The sequence below is a fragment of the Cinclus cinclus genome, chromosome 9 (genome assembly GCF_963662255.1).
Source record: "Cinclus cinclus chromosome 9, bCinCin1.1, whole genome shotgun sequence".
In the NCBI taxonomy this organism is placed as follows: domain Eukaryota; kingdom Metazoa; phylum Chordata; class Aves; order Passeriformes; family Cinclidae; genus Cinclus; species Cinclus cinclus.
The window spans coordinates 6739444-6755611 of record NC_085054.1 but is presented as its reverse complement, the minus strand read 5'-3'; the positions used below and the strand labels follow the sequence as shown (position 1 = coordinate 6755611).

At 38.0% G+C, this 16168-nt stretch overlaps 1 protein-coding gene across 2 annotated transcripts in view; it reads right to left on the bottom strand.

Annotated features, from left to right (window-relative positions):
- Nucleotides 1–16168, bottom strand: part of PDE11A (phosphodiesterase 11A) — a 106802-nt gene that overhangs the window by 63606 nt on the left and 27028 nt on the right. The window contains exons 1-2 of one of the 2 annotated variants that reach the window (XM_062498281.1): nt 4956–5087; nt 67–156 (exon numbers count right to left, since the gene is read on the bottom strand). In XM_062498281.1, coding sequence (XP_062354265.1) covers nt 67–153 — 87 coding nt within the window. In that variant the 5' untranslated portion in view covers nt 154–156; nt 4956–5087. Of the gene's footprint in view, nt 1–66; nt 157–4955; nt 5088–16168 lie in introns of those variants that run through there. The other variant, XM_062498280.1, reaches the window with a different exon arrangement.

Here is a 16168-nt window from a genome sequence, read left to right as displayed (position 1 = left end):
AGCTGGAATCTGCAGGAACAAAAGAGAAAAGTTTGATGTTGGTCCACTTGATGATTTTGCACTTACCCTGCTTCTGTCATATTCTTTCCTTGAAGCTGCAAATAGCTGGGCATTGGATATGGCAATCCCACAGAAGGGGAGGTACATCTGCATCACCTAGTATGGAAAGAAACTTGCAGTCATTAAAAACAACTGCAATTTTTTATAGCAATTTCTTACTGGGAGAGAGATCTAAACTTAGAGGACGTCACAGTAAGGTCTCAGCTCACTCTTCAGCAAAGCACTACACACAAAACAAAATTATCATGGTCAAGGCATACCAGATGCATGAAAAAGATCAAATGTCTAGGAAAGAACAAATGCAATTAAGTTCACAGGTCCCAAAACTCAAGGTCCTCCATAATTTCTCTGGGAATCTGTGGATTCTCAACTCTATCAAATGTCTTCTGAAGACTACTTTAAATTACTGTAGACATTACAGCTTCCCTAGAAAAATATTCTTTATTCCTCAGGACTGCTTTTTTTGTTCTGAGCTCAAGAAGCAAGCTCAAGTCACATCCCTGTTGAGGAATTCTACATCTAGGGTGCATAGATTTTGGAGAATACCAGCACAGTGGAACACAGCACATTGATCCTACATTATTAGTCAGAAAACTGATTGTCTTCTCAAAGAAGGTTTAAAAAAAAAGAACATGCTTGAAAAAATGTATCATGATACATTTAAAAAGATTGAAAAGGAGGGACTGGGAACATAGCTTGAGGTGCCCAAGATGATTTTAGGTTTTCTGTGTGACGTTAGTAAACTAGATCAGTCAAACAGTTGGATCCCTGTGGGACTGGCACTTCACAAGGATGACAATGGCTCAAAGTCCAAACCTAGCATTTTTAAGCCACACTCTAGTAAGAAGTCTGTAACATACTGCCACTCCTGAAAAGTTCCCAGGCTTAGGTCTGAGACTTTTAGTAAATTGTACAGCTGCTGAATAGTCTTAACATTTGCAAAGCCAGTGAGACTTGAGGCACTCTGCTGTTCATCAAGCCAAAAGAATGCTGCAGCAGCTAACCTTTCTTCTCTTTGGTCTGTCTGTCTATTGTAAGAAATCCTGTCTGTGACAAATTTTGGCATTAAGAGAGTGGCATTTGTCTTTGAAGTTCTATTCAATTAGAAAAATACTGCTAACCCAGAGACGTGGGCTATTTAGACTATCTGAGGAAAGGCCAGAAGAGCAGAAACAGCAGCAGCTGTTGTTATACTTTATCTGCCTTGAGCACTCCACTGGTTCCATACCTGCTTAGTCTGTGTTTGAGTAATGATGAGCTTTTGGAAAGGATCCTCAGATCCTCTGCATTTTGTACCTTTACATCTGTCACTCTGTCACAGTAACTGCAGACTTTAAGGGTGCACACCTACACTGCTAATTTGGAAACACTCTGCTTTCATTCTCTTCCCATCATGGTTGCCTCCAAAGGAAAATGACACTTTAGACTCTGCAAACACTCTCTTTTTTTTGAAGAGCCAGTAATTAAAGTAGCCAACTATCATGCCAGATCTACAGGACAGAGTACACAAATGAAAAATGAAGTACAAGTGTAAAAAAACTGATAAGAGGGATTATTTTTTTAATGGCCAAAGATTCTCTGAGAGACTTTTGCATGTTTCAGTTTAGTTTTTATTTCCGAAGGAAACACAAAAACCTTATCTATTTTTCTTGTACTAGTACTAAAAACCACAGCCAAGTAAGTGATCAGAGCAGAAAAAGTTAACGTAAGAAAAATCTGACCCTTAGTGAAATTTTGAATACTGTAATGAGACTGGATACATTTTTACTTAATAAGTAAATACTAGTATTTATTTTCTCCACACTGGAATATCTATTCCCAAAATTAACGTGGCCCTGTGACAATAGAAAGCACAAGAGAAGCTTATGAACCTTCAGGCATCACAAAACCAGCTAGCAAAAATACCTTTTTAGTGAGAAGAAAATAAAAACTTGCACTATTGAAAACCACTGGTCTCTATAACCCAAACTCCAAGGCACTGGCTCTATACAGATATTGTCTTCCATAAAACACTGTTTTATGAAATGTTAAGAGCCTGGAAAGCCACTGACACACATCACTCTTTTCACCACTCTAACTTATTGTATAAGGTGCAGTAAAATTAAGAAAGACACCAAGTTGTTTAAGAAAACCAGTAGAAGAAATAAATAAATAAATGTAAACAATTATGAAGAAAAAAAAACAAAACAAGTGAAAGCCTGTCTGGTAGAGAAGAATCACCCTCAATTATTTGAGGTATCCTGTCTACCTAAGATTGACAAAACAAAAAACCGACTGTTGTTCCTCTTTCGTACTCTCTGAATGGTCGAAGGGACTTTTCTTTAAACCACTTTTGGCAAGTTGTAGTACAGCACCAAGTACACAAAGAATGAAGATGTTTCTAATGGTAGCTGAATTTTAAGTAAGACTTTTTTAACCAAAATTGCTCAGATGGACAGAATGCAGTTATTGCATTATTATTTCAGATTACAGATTTAAACCCGCAGTATTAAGACTGTTTTACAAGCACCTCTAACATGTTTATGCTATGACCGTGGACACTCCATATAAACATGGAATAACATAATATTCAACTCTTATCTGTCTGAGCCACAGACTGTAAGGAGCTGGTATTTTTATGCCAGATTCACATTTCAGGGATTTTCCCTGCACAGGGAATGTAAAAGGTTGAGGAAATGGTACATAACACCATGAGACAGACACATAATTTCCCCCACCTTTTAAATGACAGATAACTAATTACTAATTTCCTGGTGCTCCAAGGTAAAAACTGGCCCAAAGGTTGAGTATGCCACATGCTTCCATTACACCAATGCACAAAGTGTTTGTGTGAAACCCATGGAAAAACACCTTATATACCTTCTGAAGTACATAAAGTCATTTTCCTTTGTTAAACTGAAGGCTATTTTAAAAATAGTTTTGAAGCAAAATGGAATATATCTGGAAGAGAATTTCCTTCCACATCTATTTTGAATTAATTAAAGGAAAAGATTCTGCAGATTTACTGAAGTGATTTTCTAAGAAAGAAAATAGGCAGAACTAAAAAAATTACAAAAAAAAAGCTTTAACAGATGTGCCTCATTAAATTATTTTGTCTAATAGGATTAGTTGCAATGATTCATCACAGTTCTGTATGACATATTGACAAACACATCAGTAAGTATGTAACAGTACATTTTATAAAATTGGTGTTTAGGCTGAGTAACAACCTAATGAATGTGCTGAGATGTTGAAAGAGACTAGTTTTTGTTGAATTTGTTTTTTCATGACAACTATAAGGCGTTCAGATACAGTAACTTCAGGTTAAGAAGTTTATATTGTAAATTACTTGAACATTCAGGGTCCAGGTGACCTGGCCCAGTTTCTCTTAATTAACCCTCCAGTAAGTATCCTTGGGTATCACCTGACAAATTCACAGCAGCATACGAAAGCTAAAAAGCTGTACTCACAAACTGTTCAATATTTTATCACGGGAGAAAACCTATGAAAAGAAGTAGTAGTAATGGGCACTTTCAGTGTCTCACTTTTTTCTTTTTTGAATTCTATTACTTCATTACTGTATGCTAGGAGTATTAAAACACAAGTACCAAGGAAACAAACAGTATGATTACAAGAAGTTTTAGTATTCTGTTATGCAATGACTTACATTTTCAGCTAGGTCTTGAAGATTACATATCTTTACTTCAAAACTATTCCAGTAAGATGAAATGTCTGCCCTGGCCATAGTTACTTTTGATTTCTCACAGCATATATTTCTGTTGCTTTAGTATCTCCACACACCTCCAGACTTGTGTCCCCAATGTCAGACCTTCAAATCCACAATAATGGAAGCAGGAGCTTGATATTTAGAAGTATAAAAGATTTCCAGTTTCTGCAGTAGTTAATAAGCTACAAACTGTGTAGTTAGTAAGCTACAAACTGTGATTGTTAGGTAGATAATTTTATTTTATGGCATCACCTCAGAAACACACCAGTGCTCCCTCAGAATTTTAAAGGGCAGTCTTCCATATGTTTCCTCTTCATAATGACAATTTTACAGGCCAAAAGTTCCACACCTGCTTTCACAGTTGTCTGAGCACATCAGCATCTGGACACCTACACTACAACAGCATAATGTCTTGTGACACACATTTTCCTTTCAACTAGCTTTTCGTAGATGATGAGACATAAAATACGTAAGTTAATAAAATGCTTCTTAGTGTTCCTCTGAACATGTAAAAATGAGGATTTCTTCTCATGATCTGGGTTTGGATTTCATATAACTTCACACGTGATACAAATTTTTTTTATCATCAGAAACAGGAAGGAGACCTCTGGCCAAGCTCTTTTTGACAATGCGTGTCAAGAGATACCACCTTTCCCTTTGCTGCACAGCCTGGGGATGAGGGTCCTTTTGGAATCTGCAAGCTCTTTCCTTGCTGCTGGTTCAGAAAAAGCCCCGCTGCTTCCAGCTCCTGAAGAAGACTATTTTCTAGAATTGTGTGCCTCACAGGAAGTCAGGTCTGAAATTTTCTCTTAGGAGAGGAAGGTATAAAAGCAGCAAAGTTGCATGTGTGCAGACCTGCAATGCAGAAAGTTATTAGCTAATGGTGAAAAGCAGCCAGTGCTGCAATGGCAGCACACTGCAGAGGTAAAACGTGAGCTTCACGCTTGCTGGCTGGAAAGCAGCCCTGACTTCAGCTTCAGCAAATGCAGTGACATTTACCCTGCTTCCCCCACATACAGCTTCAGGCTCACGGAGCCTTCTCCGGGAGCACACGCTGCCATGACTATCCCAGATAGTCTAACTCACGTTTCTGGCATACTCCAAGCACCCCCTGCCTGTGGTCAGAAAAGAAAACAATTCTGATGTCTGACAGAAGAAAGAGGCTTCTCAGTAATGCTTGTGTACTCACTCTGGCACAAACTCCAGGCTGAGCTCTCAACAAATGCCTGTCTGGTTCAGTTGTTTTCTTTAGCGACCACAGGAGCCACTTCTCTTTACACAGCTTGCTTGGTGAGCCTGTGGGGAAAGGAGCTAGTACAGCTTTCCTAGAAAGAGAAAAGAAGTCCTTTCAAAGGAAATGTTTTTGCTATAGTTTAAAATGATAAATGCTTTGTGGACATACTTGAAACCAAATCAGGGAAGCCAGCTGCCCTTTAAAACATTTCCTAATGTGTTCAAAATAGGTTCAGAGAATTAAATATTCTACTGAATTCTAAAAGCAGTAAACCAAATCCAATTGCAAAATGGTTAAACACAAGTGTCCATCCAAAATCCATTACCTCCTGCCAGCTGTGCAGGGTCTGGCAAGCCACACATCTGATAAAATTTAATTGTCATCTAAGTTCACAGTTCTAAGAAATATTTACCAAAATTATTTTTCCACCCAAAGCATGGGAAGAACAATTGGTTGGTAAAAACACTCCATGAATTGTAGGCACCCAAATAGCTCCTGAGCTCCTGCTTGTATCACTGAAACTGCAGAGGCTTCTGGACTAGTCTTCTACTGCCTTATTTTTTTTTTTTAAGATTGTATTTGTATGTGGTTATTAATGCAGTTGCATAAAAATGTGTTAATGCTTGCAAACATCCAGCAGCATCTCTGCCCTATAAAGCTCACTATCTAACTCTGGAAGCTTTTGGTGTCTGTAAACAGCCTGAAAAGGACCACGGGAGCAATCCTTCAGCACTGACTCCGTATTTGCCTGCCTCATAGAATTACTGGCACACGTTCAAACTAGATAACTGCATCACCAGACAGATTACAAAACATGTCTCTGGTAGAAGCAGACTTATTACAATTTTAAAACCTGACTCCTGTCTAGGTCACTGTCCTCACAAGCCATGGCACTGGGAGATGATTGCATGCAGGACCAAGGGGCAGGAAAGGGTGGCAGTGCAGCCAAATGTGCTCAACTCTGACTTTTCTGCAGGCCCCATCACTGCCCTCTAGTTGTTCAACACAGCCTCATCTTCTCTCTTTTCTGCTATGCACCCAAGGTCTTTAAACCGGGAAAACAAATTAACACATTGAACTTGATTTACAATAATACACCTGTAAAACTGTTTATACAGTCAGAACACATCTACTAATATTATTTTTTTTTTCTGGAAGGTATTTGAACAGTTCTTGACCCAGTCACTTTACAGCTAGATATTATCCATTATTCCCCTCACTACATAGGTGTGAACCTCAAAAAAACCTTAAAAAGTAATGCTGAATTATACTGTCAAAAAACAAAAAGCATTGGAAGTTGCTATTAAAGCTATTTTAAACAATATTGGGTAAGACATAAATATTTTAACATTGCATTAAATGTAGCACTCGGTATAAAGTGAAAAGGAGAATAACTGTACTGTAAATTTCCTTTCAGCACCTCATTTTAAATGGTGTTGCTCCAAATGAATCTGAAATATGAAAACATTTCTGCTAAAGAATAGAAAGCCAAAAATAAATATATGTAAAATGGCTGCTATTCTAGGCTCCAATCATCTGATCTCCTACGTACAAAATCCAGCTATTTTCACTGGAAATGTCTCTACATTTTACACAGACCTGAATCAGTGATGCCCACCAATAAGCCCCATCCCAGCGAACACGTCAAACTGCTACTTAGTTATTCAACATATGATATTAAGCCAGGATTTCCAGAAGGGAAAATGAGGAAAAGAGGAGGAAAAAAGTTTCACAAGGCATACCAGTGTTTCTATTAAAATCAGAAGTGTATGAACTGAAAAAGAGCAGAGGTAGCAGATAAGGAGCATCACCATGCCAGTGTAAGCATCTCTAAGACCAATACCTGGCATCAGCACTTAGCCCCAGGGCTTCAGCAAATGCACATTGAGCTGTAAAGCAAGGAAAACTCAGCTCGCAGGCAGCCCGAAGGAGGGCTGCAAAATTACAGCAGTATGATTAAAGCAGTGAACCGACACGTTTCTGTGTCACAAATATACTGACAGCAGTGGGGACTCCTCACTGCAAGGGCTGCTGAGACTCTCAGATCCGGGTGGTGGAGCTATGGGCTATGTCTGTGGGACCACCCACAGGTAGAAGGACATTAAATCAACCCAACAGTTACAAATCATGTTTCTTTATCAACTCTAGGGTTTCCACCCACAGGGCTTTGTAGCTAAGTCTGAGAAATGCTAAGCTGCTTTTATTAGTTGTCTGAAATAACAGGGATAAGAAGCATCACAAAAGGTCATGAATCCTCAAAACCACGACTCCTACCCACAAATAAAGTTCCTCTCCATCCAAAGATGAACGTCAGTTATATCTGAAATATCTAAATTATGTAATTACCTTTAAAAAAAAATCAACCAGAGATAATTCACAGAGGACATTTCTCCTGTGTAATGCTTTCCAGAGAGACTAAGAGGGGCTGTTACTGCCTGGCTGCTCTGCTCTGCCCTGTTTGAAGAGGAGTCACTAGAGGCCAGCCCCCAAGCACAGGAGCCTGCGGTTGTTATGTAAGGCAGGCAGTTCTGCAGTGCCTAAACCTCAGTGTCTCAAAGCACTTTGGCTGACCATGAACAAAGTTTTACAGCAGCAATGTCAGGTAGTAATTTTTATCTAGAGACAGCAAAACTGAGCCAAAGAAAAATTAACTGATTTCTGAAGGGAGGAAAAAGGTCACAAAGAAAGATTTTGTCAAAATTTTGGAAAGACTCCTGGCTTCCACTAGGCTTGAATCAGTGGAACCAGCTTTATAAATGTCACTGCATGAGATGGGAAGATCTTTGCATTGGCAAAGTGAGAGCTGTGAAGACTGATACTACCAGTGCTAAAAATAGGAATTACAGATCAGACCTTTAAATTGGCATAGAAGAATTAATAAGTATCACCTGAAAGCTATCTTTCTTACAACATAATTGCAGACTTTGATCTTACCTTTTCAAGTTGCACTCATCTGTTGCCTGGCAGACAATATATATAACAGTTGACCACACTAATTGAGTGACATTGAAACCAAGAGATAAATTCCATATGCATCCATACAATTAGAATGTCATCTTCAAGTCACAGTTCTACTTAGAACTCAGTTACCAACTCCCAGTTCTTGTTCATGATGACAAATACATTTACTTACTTCCTGCTGATGACCATAAGTATTAAAGTACACAAACTGAAAACTACTTCTGTTAATTCTTGACTTATCCATAACTGAATGGAGATGCCTTCTTTCACTTTTCGTATGAATTAAAATCTTCTCTTTAGAGCCACAGTGCAGATACAGAACCAGAAACACAAACTGGCTGAGACTGGATGGGGCCTTTGGAGGTCACTTGGTCCAACACTGCTCAAGCAGGACTGCCTAAAGCTTTCTACTTTGTCTAGACAGCTTTTGAATATCTCCAAGGCTGATGATTTCACAATCTCTCTGAGCAACTTGTCTGTGTCTCTCACAATAAAAAAAAAAAGTGTATCCTGACTTTCAGACAGAGTTTTCAGTGTTTAAGCGTATGTTCATTGCCTGTTGTCCTGCACTTGGCACTGAAAAGAGTCTTGGCACTGAAAAGAGTCTGGCTATGCCATCTTTGTATCCTACCATCCTCTACTTATACACAGTGATGAGACCCCTCCATGAGCTGACAGCACTGCTTTGCTAAACAGTCCCAGCTCCCTAAGCCTTTCCTCACAGGGGAGAGTCTTCACTTCTTAATCCTCTTTCTGTACCTTTATTGGACTCTATCCAGTACATTCATGGACAAACTTGTACTGGGAAACCCACAGCTGGACATGTTGTGTAGGATCATGATTGAAACTTAATCCTGCTGTTGTATGAATGCTGTGTGCAGTTTAACAAAGAAAAAAAATAGCTAATTTATATGTAACGGTCTGCACTGAGATCCCACTGATATTAATAAGTTTTTATTCAAGTTCTTTTCTCACGTACTTCAAGACGTGTTTTCTGATTTTTGAAGAAGAAATTACTTGAACAGTAGCCTTTTTTCCATATTGGACTTTGTTTAAGAGAGACTGTTTCTGGCAGAACTTACTGCAGATGCCTGATCCGTTGCCATGCTGAGCTCCTCTTTCAGCAAGGTGGGCATTTTTGCCTGACTGAAGTAGCCAATGTCAGCAAAATCCTTCCAACTGAAGCTTCAACTGGAACACAAAAGCCTGAATCTAGCACATCAACCAACCAGGTTACATCGTGCCTGATGTGCTTAAGTTTAGCTCACCCAGCTTCTCACTGTTTGCAGCATCAGTTCCAGGGGGATGGAAAAGGTTGGTTCTGTTCCACTAGAAAAAAATGTGAAGCGATTTTTTTGTTAAGTGACATGCATAATTTGGTGACAGCTTAAAAGCAAGCCAGGGAGTCAAGACTCCAACTGTATTCCCTTACATTATTGCTTGACAAACAAATTTTCTCTAGTGTTTCTTAGGCAACAAAAACTTCACCCTCAAACAGAAAAAATCTTCAACTGAGTGGAAATATCCCACAAAGGACAACAAATAGCATAAGTGACCCTTCCTTTCATCACATCATTTTATATCTCTCTTCCAACCAAGAAGATCCATCTGCACCTTGACCCTTTCTTCCACAATACATAGAAGCACCACCACAATACAACACAATCACATCATACTTTTTACAGATATCCTTACATTATTTTGTTGAGGATTTTCCTCAACATTGGGAAATTTGACAGTGGTTTACATTTGCCTATTTTGAATTTATGTATATTTAGTGACTAATAGTATATTGAATGTCATGGCATTTCATGCTGGTGACACTTGCCTACTCTTCATATATTTCCACAGAGAGTTGCTCTTACTCTTTTTTCCACTTTTTAAGATGAAAAATGATGGTAAGGAATGTAGTGTATTTGGAATATATAATTTTTACTCATAACTTTTTTCTTAGGAATGCAACGTTTCTGCAAAAGCACAGAATCTTGTTTTAGCAGAATTGATTATACAACTGGACACACTTGACACATGCTGTTATTTGAATCTGATTACACAAATTAAGTAGTCTGAATTGTTTTGAATTATAGCATTTCCAGAACTGATTAAAAGTACTTCTAACATACTGTAGTGTGTACCCATAACACTGTGATAATGTTTCACATGAGCAAGTAGGGGAAAAAACCCTGCAAAGGTTTGCCTTTAAGAAAACAGCTCAAGACCTCGTGTTGAGTTCATATCTGAGGAAGAAAGAAAGCCATGTATAGTAATAATATCTTTAGAACAGCTACTATGTAAAGTGACAGAGAATTTGCTGGAAAGAAACTTAGCTATTCTTAGTGGTTTGAGGTTGGCAGCTACTGCATTGGTGACAAATGAAAAGTAACCTGATTCCAAGACAATAGAATAACTTCTAAAACCACAAGAAAGAAGAAGGCTAATTTTTATTTATTTCAAATGAAATGAGATTTTGAAAGACCATCACAAAGTACAGAAAAATTCCTGAACTGCTTTCTTAATAAAACTATTTATAGAAAAGTATGTTGAACAATTATACATTACCTCTCCAGTTTCAAGAAAAAAGTAGCAGAAAAGTAGCTGAGCCAAATAGTGCTCTGATTTACATTACTGTGAGCCTGCAGTTCTACCCCTGACATCTTTATTTGGATTAACACGGCTGCAATTTACAGAATTCTGTTGTCTTTAAAAATGTGGAAAGGTGGTTGATTCCTCAGGCCATTTTTAATCAGCTCTGGCTGTACTAATTTTACTGAAAGCAGGCTGACATTAAATTTTTTTACCCTTTCCTGGCAGATGTCAGTCAGAAGGAACTGAGTATAAATATTAACAGAATTTCTGTGGAACCAGGTAATTTTTAGTGCAGCCTGAATGGTTAGACATTCCACACTTTTTCTGTAATTATATTCTATATCTACCAGAATGTCCAAATACCACATTTTACTGTTTAGTCCATGCACAAGAATGTGCCAACAGAAAAATGAAAAGAGATTCTAATCTCTGCACAGAACTTTGAATCTTAACTGTAACTTCAATGACAGTAAGAAAAAAATATATGGTGCCTTTTGGTAAGGCCTAACCTCAATATTTTAGAGAAAGTGATCCAAACTTGTGCTTCAGTTTTCTCTCTTTACTTCACTGCAAAAATAGGAAAAAGAAGACATATGGCAAAAAAGATTGTCCAACAAATAGTAAAATGTGCAACTTATGAAGATAAACAACGATTCAATCTGCTGTATTGAAAACATACCAGTCCTAGGATGGAAATGTGCTTTCATATGAAAAAGGATTCACTTACTTATGTCTTTAAACTTTAGTTATAAAAATAACTTGAATCCTGTTTGAAAATTCAGTTGTTTTGCTAAGAACCCTCACCTGGCATCAGAACTCAAGGTATCCCCTTTCAGCTTAAGTTAAGCCTTGAAAGGATAAAATTTGCGACCTGTTAAAACTAAATCAGGCATGTTCAACAAAACAAAACAAACAACAACAAAAAAAAAGCTTGTTTTTTCTTTCCTTCGAATTCTCTCCAAAACTAGCACTTTATCCTAAATACTATTTTGGTATTTGTTGATTTCTTCATTACACCTTCCATTAGCCCTGCAACCAAGGAAGTCAATATCATTAACTGTTTCCAGTTTCAACTCATGAAATTTTAAAAAGAAAATCAAAAAATAATTTAGATACTTCCTTAATTCCTTAGAACTTACAAGTAAGTATGTGTTCTAAAACAACAATTTACAGAAAGCATCTGTGGCACACATTTGTGAACGTTAATTGAAATTGTGATAATTAATTCAGTAAATTAGTGACTTACAAAACTGCCTTTTGAACATGACTGATCAACAAGGTACTGGGAGAAGCACTGGATTCCATATTGCTGCACCTTTGAGTTTTAAGTCTGGGTGGGCTTCAGCATCCTGATGTGAAAAATTTATTTTCTGTGCTGCAGACTTCAAGGGGCTGATGAAAGTGTGTGGGCTGCTTTGGATGTGAGCCATGCTTTTTCCACACATCATTGTGTCTCCTGCACTAATGACTCACACCTGCACATGCTATCTGATTTCTAGACAAAGTTATTTATAAACTGGAACTGCACTGCTGAATTCTGGCGGTGTAACTGTACTAGTCATTATTTACCTAAGGTGCTTGTCTGTGGAGCACAGACAATTTGGGGACACTGAGTTTGCTCACCTTTGAGGAGCCATGAAAACTGGCTGCAGCTTCTCCCTGATAAAACCCACACTGCATTTTTATCTTGCAGACTTCTATGGATTTGATGTGGTAACATACAACTTTTCACATGGTTGCAAGATAAGCACAGGATTCCAGGGTCACACACACAGAGAAAAACCCCACCCTATCTTCTTTCACAGCACCTACTGGAATTATTTCCTATAGCAGTGTTTTATACTTGAAGACATGCATGTTGCAGGCTTTAGGAAAAAAAAAAGCTATTTTATTCAAGCTAAAATATGGTTGCCCCAAGCTTATGATTATAGTCTTGTCTGCAGTGTCTCACTCACTGGTCCAGGAAAGTATTTATATTTTCACATTACATTCTCTACCTTCAGACACTCTTCCCCAGCGCTCAGGCTTTTGCTAGCTGTAATTTGTAGAAGCATCAGCATTTGCTGCCAATTACATATCTCTTTCTCCTTCATCTGCAAGTGGACATATGCTGTTTTTCCTACAGCTTCACATGAGGCCATTTGTCTTCCTTTCTTTCTGTGGGGCAACTCAGTGAAGAGCACAGAACAGTTCAGAACAACTGCCTAAATGACCTCTCAGTGAGAAGAGCATTATGAAACATACAATGGGTTACATCCTCGGAGAGACAGAACAGTGCAGTGTAAATTTTTAAATATATTAATCTCATGCCTAGTAAGCACACAGCATCCTGCCCCATAATCTGAAAAATCATGTAATGTTTTGAATCTTGGATTGAAGTGATTGTGTATCTAAACAAAACACTGTGTAAATGAAAAAGAAACAAACAAACGAAAGCAAAACAATCAAACCCAATAAAGTCAGCCTTTATATACAGAAAATCAGGTATATAAGCAAGACTGTTACTTACGGTCATACATTTTCCTTCCAGCAACACAAGGTTCTTCCACACATAAACTTACATACACGTCTCACTGTGTGCCTCAGAAGAAAAACCCTAAAGTATTAATATTAATATGGCTGTTAAACTGCACACTGGAGAACATTAGATTTCAGGCAGCTGAGTTGTGTTCAGAAGTCAATACTGTCTTCCTTGGTGCAAACTTACTGATGTTAAGGGTTTGCTTCTGCCTATGTTATTAGCAGTTCAGTAAGGGCCAAATGATTTTAAACTTCTACAGATCACTCAGCAAAATAAGGCTTTGCTTCCAGTTAAGTAGTATCATAATTAATTAGCCTCTAAGTAGTATCAGAGTAAATTTAGCTTGATTCTATAGTACCAGAGGTTAAAATATTTCACAAACTGAGTATGGATATCTTGTCTTTAAGCTACAGAAATAATAGGTAAACTATTTCCTTTCATCATACAGGCTATGCTCCCCTCATAGATATTTTACTAAAAAGTGCAAGAATAGAACACTGTTCTTTGATTTGATTAGGGTTTGAGTAGGTTTGCTCTTTTTTTGTCTCCATAATTTTGGACTGCACAAGTTGACATTAATCAAGCAATGAATACTCACCAAGGCAAGGCTGTCTGATCAGGGAAGTGCCCTGGGTGTCATACACCCTTGCATCTTACAGCTGAGTAGAAGTACAACAAAAAAAATTCAAATTCAGTTCACTGCACATTCGTCCATATTTGCTCTCCTTCTGCTTTTTTTCCTTTTTTCATGAGTTTTAATATTTTCCTGATGCCCAGTATTTCTTATCTGCTTAAGAAACTATCATTCTTAGTTTAGTGTGTCTTTTGATATGCATTCAATCTTGTCGCGGTTCTTACACCCACTCATTTTTCCATCTTTTCTATCTTCTTTTTCAGTTTATTCTCTTCTCAAAATTATTATTTTCAACTTCATCTCTGCTTATGAAGCAACTAAGTTATCTAATAGTTCTCAAAATAAAAAATTATTTTAATTCATTAGCTTTTTTTTTTAATAGTAAGAAATTCACTACTTCCATAAGGAAAGTATTTTCTTTATTCATGGAACTAGAACAGCTCAAGAATTGGTGAATTCTGCAGGCCTGCCTGTCAATTGTCCTGAAATACAACATGGTCTTATAAATGGGATTTGTTCTTGCTAGTTTCTCATGACAAAATTTTTACCAGTGCCTGTGTAACAGTGAATTTTATGGTGTTTTTAGGAACTGAACTCAAAGCATAAATGGATTTCACTGAAAAAGACCAATAGATGGTGCAGTACTATCAAATCCACAGAACCAAAGAGCTCTTTATTCTTATGCAAATTGCCTAAAGCACTTTATTTATAAAGGGCTTCCTGCAAAGACTTTATTGATTCTGAAAACAGGTAATTTTTAATTTTAACTGTAAATCTGATTTCATATGCTGGGGAAAAAAAAAAAAAAAAAAAAAAAAAAGAACAAAACCAACCTAACAGAAAAACCCAAACCACCGGGGGAAAAAAAATCCAAAACCCAACCAACAAACAAACAATCCATACACACACTTTTTCAGTCTCCTGTTTCTCACAGCTATGAACTAGCCTTTTCTGGCATTGCTGCTCCTTCCCCATGTATCCCTTTTCACCCCTGTGCAGATTCATGGAAAGCCAAGAACCAAATCCATACTGATGAGGAAAGGAAATACTCCAGAGCATAGGAGTATTTCTGATTTTATCTGCTTTCATGCATGCGGCTGGCAGGCAATCTCTGCACCAGCAGCAGTGTCACACGATCTCACTGGCAGCTGAGCAGTGCCCCTTGTGCAGAGCAGCACACAGGGCCCCACAAGCACTACAGGACATATTCCTGCTGGCCTGCTACAGGAACTGCAAACAAATCCTGCCTCAAAGCCTGGAGTGCCTTTATATCCTCTGCCCAGACAGACCTGGCAGCTCACAATCCCTCACTGCTCTAAGGAACTCTTCTTAAACAACTGGGTAGAGTAGCTTTACTTGTATCCAAATACTCTGCTGTCTACTCTACAATACACTGAGTTCTTAATTTCCTTTAACCAAATTCAACAATTCACTTTTCCTCATGATACCTGCGGTTATCGTCTTACTCAGAATATAATCAGCATACAGTTTTCTCTCTTTTAAATGGAAGAGAAGATTAGGTCCAGTAGCCAGGACACACAGAAGTAAACAGTCAAGAGTGTTGTGGTTTCTTTCTCAGCTCTGCCAGTGACCTGGAGGGCTACTGCAAGACATTGCTTCTAAATGAACATCAGTAGATTTCAAAGCACCATCAAATCACCACAAAAGTACAAAGAACAAAATGGTTTCACTTCCTAAGAAATCTTCATTGAAAACCAGATTTTCCTTCTGTTCCCATATACTATGAAAGTTTAAGTTCTTGATAAATAAATCTTTGTGTAACAGCAGTGAATTTTTCCTTCTTCCCCAGGCAGCTCTTTCCTTTCTCCCAGTTTCTCTGTAGTGAGGGACAGCCAAGGCACTGGACAGGCATTGCTTCTTTTCTGTGGTAGTTACCAGTATGGGTTGCAGACTTCCACTTCAGAGGTGACAGACCTTCTCCTTGTCCTGCAGCTGAGAAAGCACGTCAACATTTCCCTTTTTTGGGACTATTGGGTAGCAGTAACACTGCTCTTAGGTCTCCTTGGGAGGATATGCCTCTGTAAAGTTATACTATGTTCAGATGCTAGCAGCTAGGAAATGAGGTGCCATAAAGTTAAAGGGAACAGAAACTATGAATTTCCATGTCAAAATGTGTCAGTGTCCAGTCCAGTATGTGGCCAAGCATGCTGAAAACCAAGACTTCCAGAGTCATCCTGCAGACATGTGATTTATGTGATGACAAATGTTGCACTTCCTACCATAACTAAACGGGCTCATTACCAACAGAGCTACCAGACTGACTGCAATACATACACAAATACCCATAAAGCTTAATTTTGAATATAAAAATTAATTTCCTGCTGATATGTTCAGCACCCATTTACATTCTTCACAAAAAAGTTGTGCTTGAATTTATAAATCAGCAAAATCAGTAGCAAATCAGTACTTTTCATGTTCCCTTAAGTGCAAAAGAAATGCCAAAGG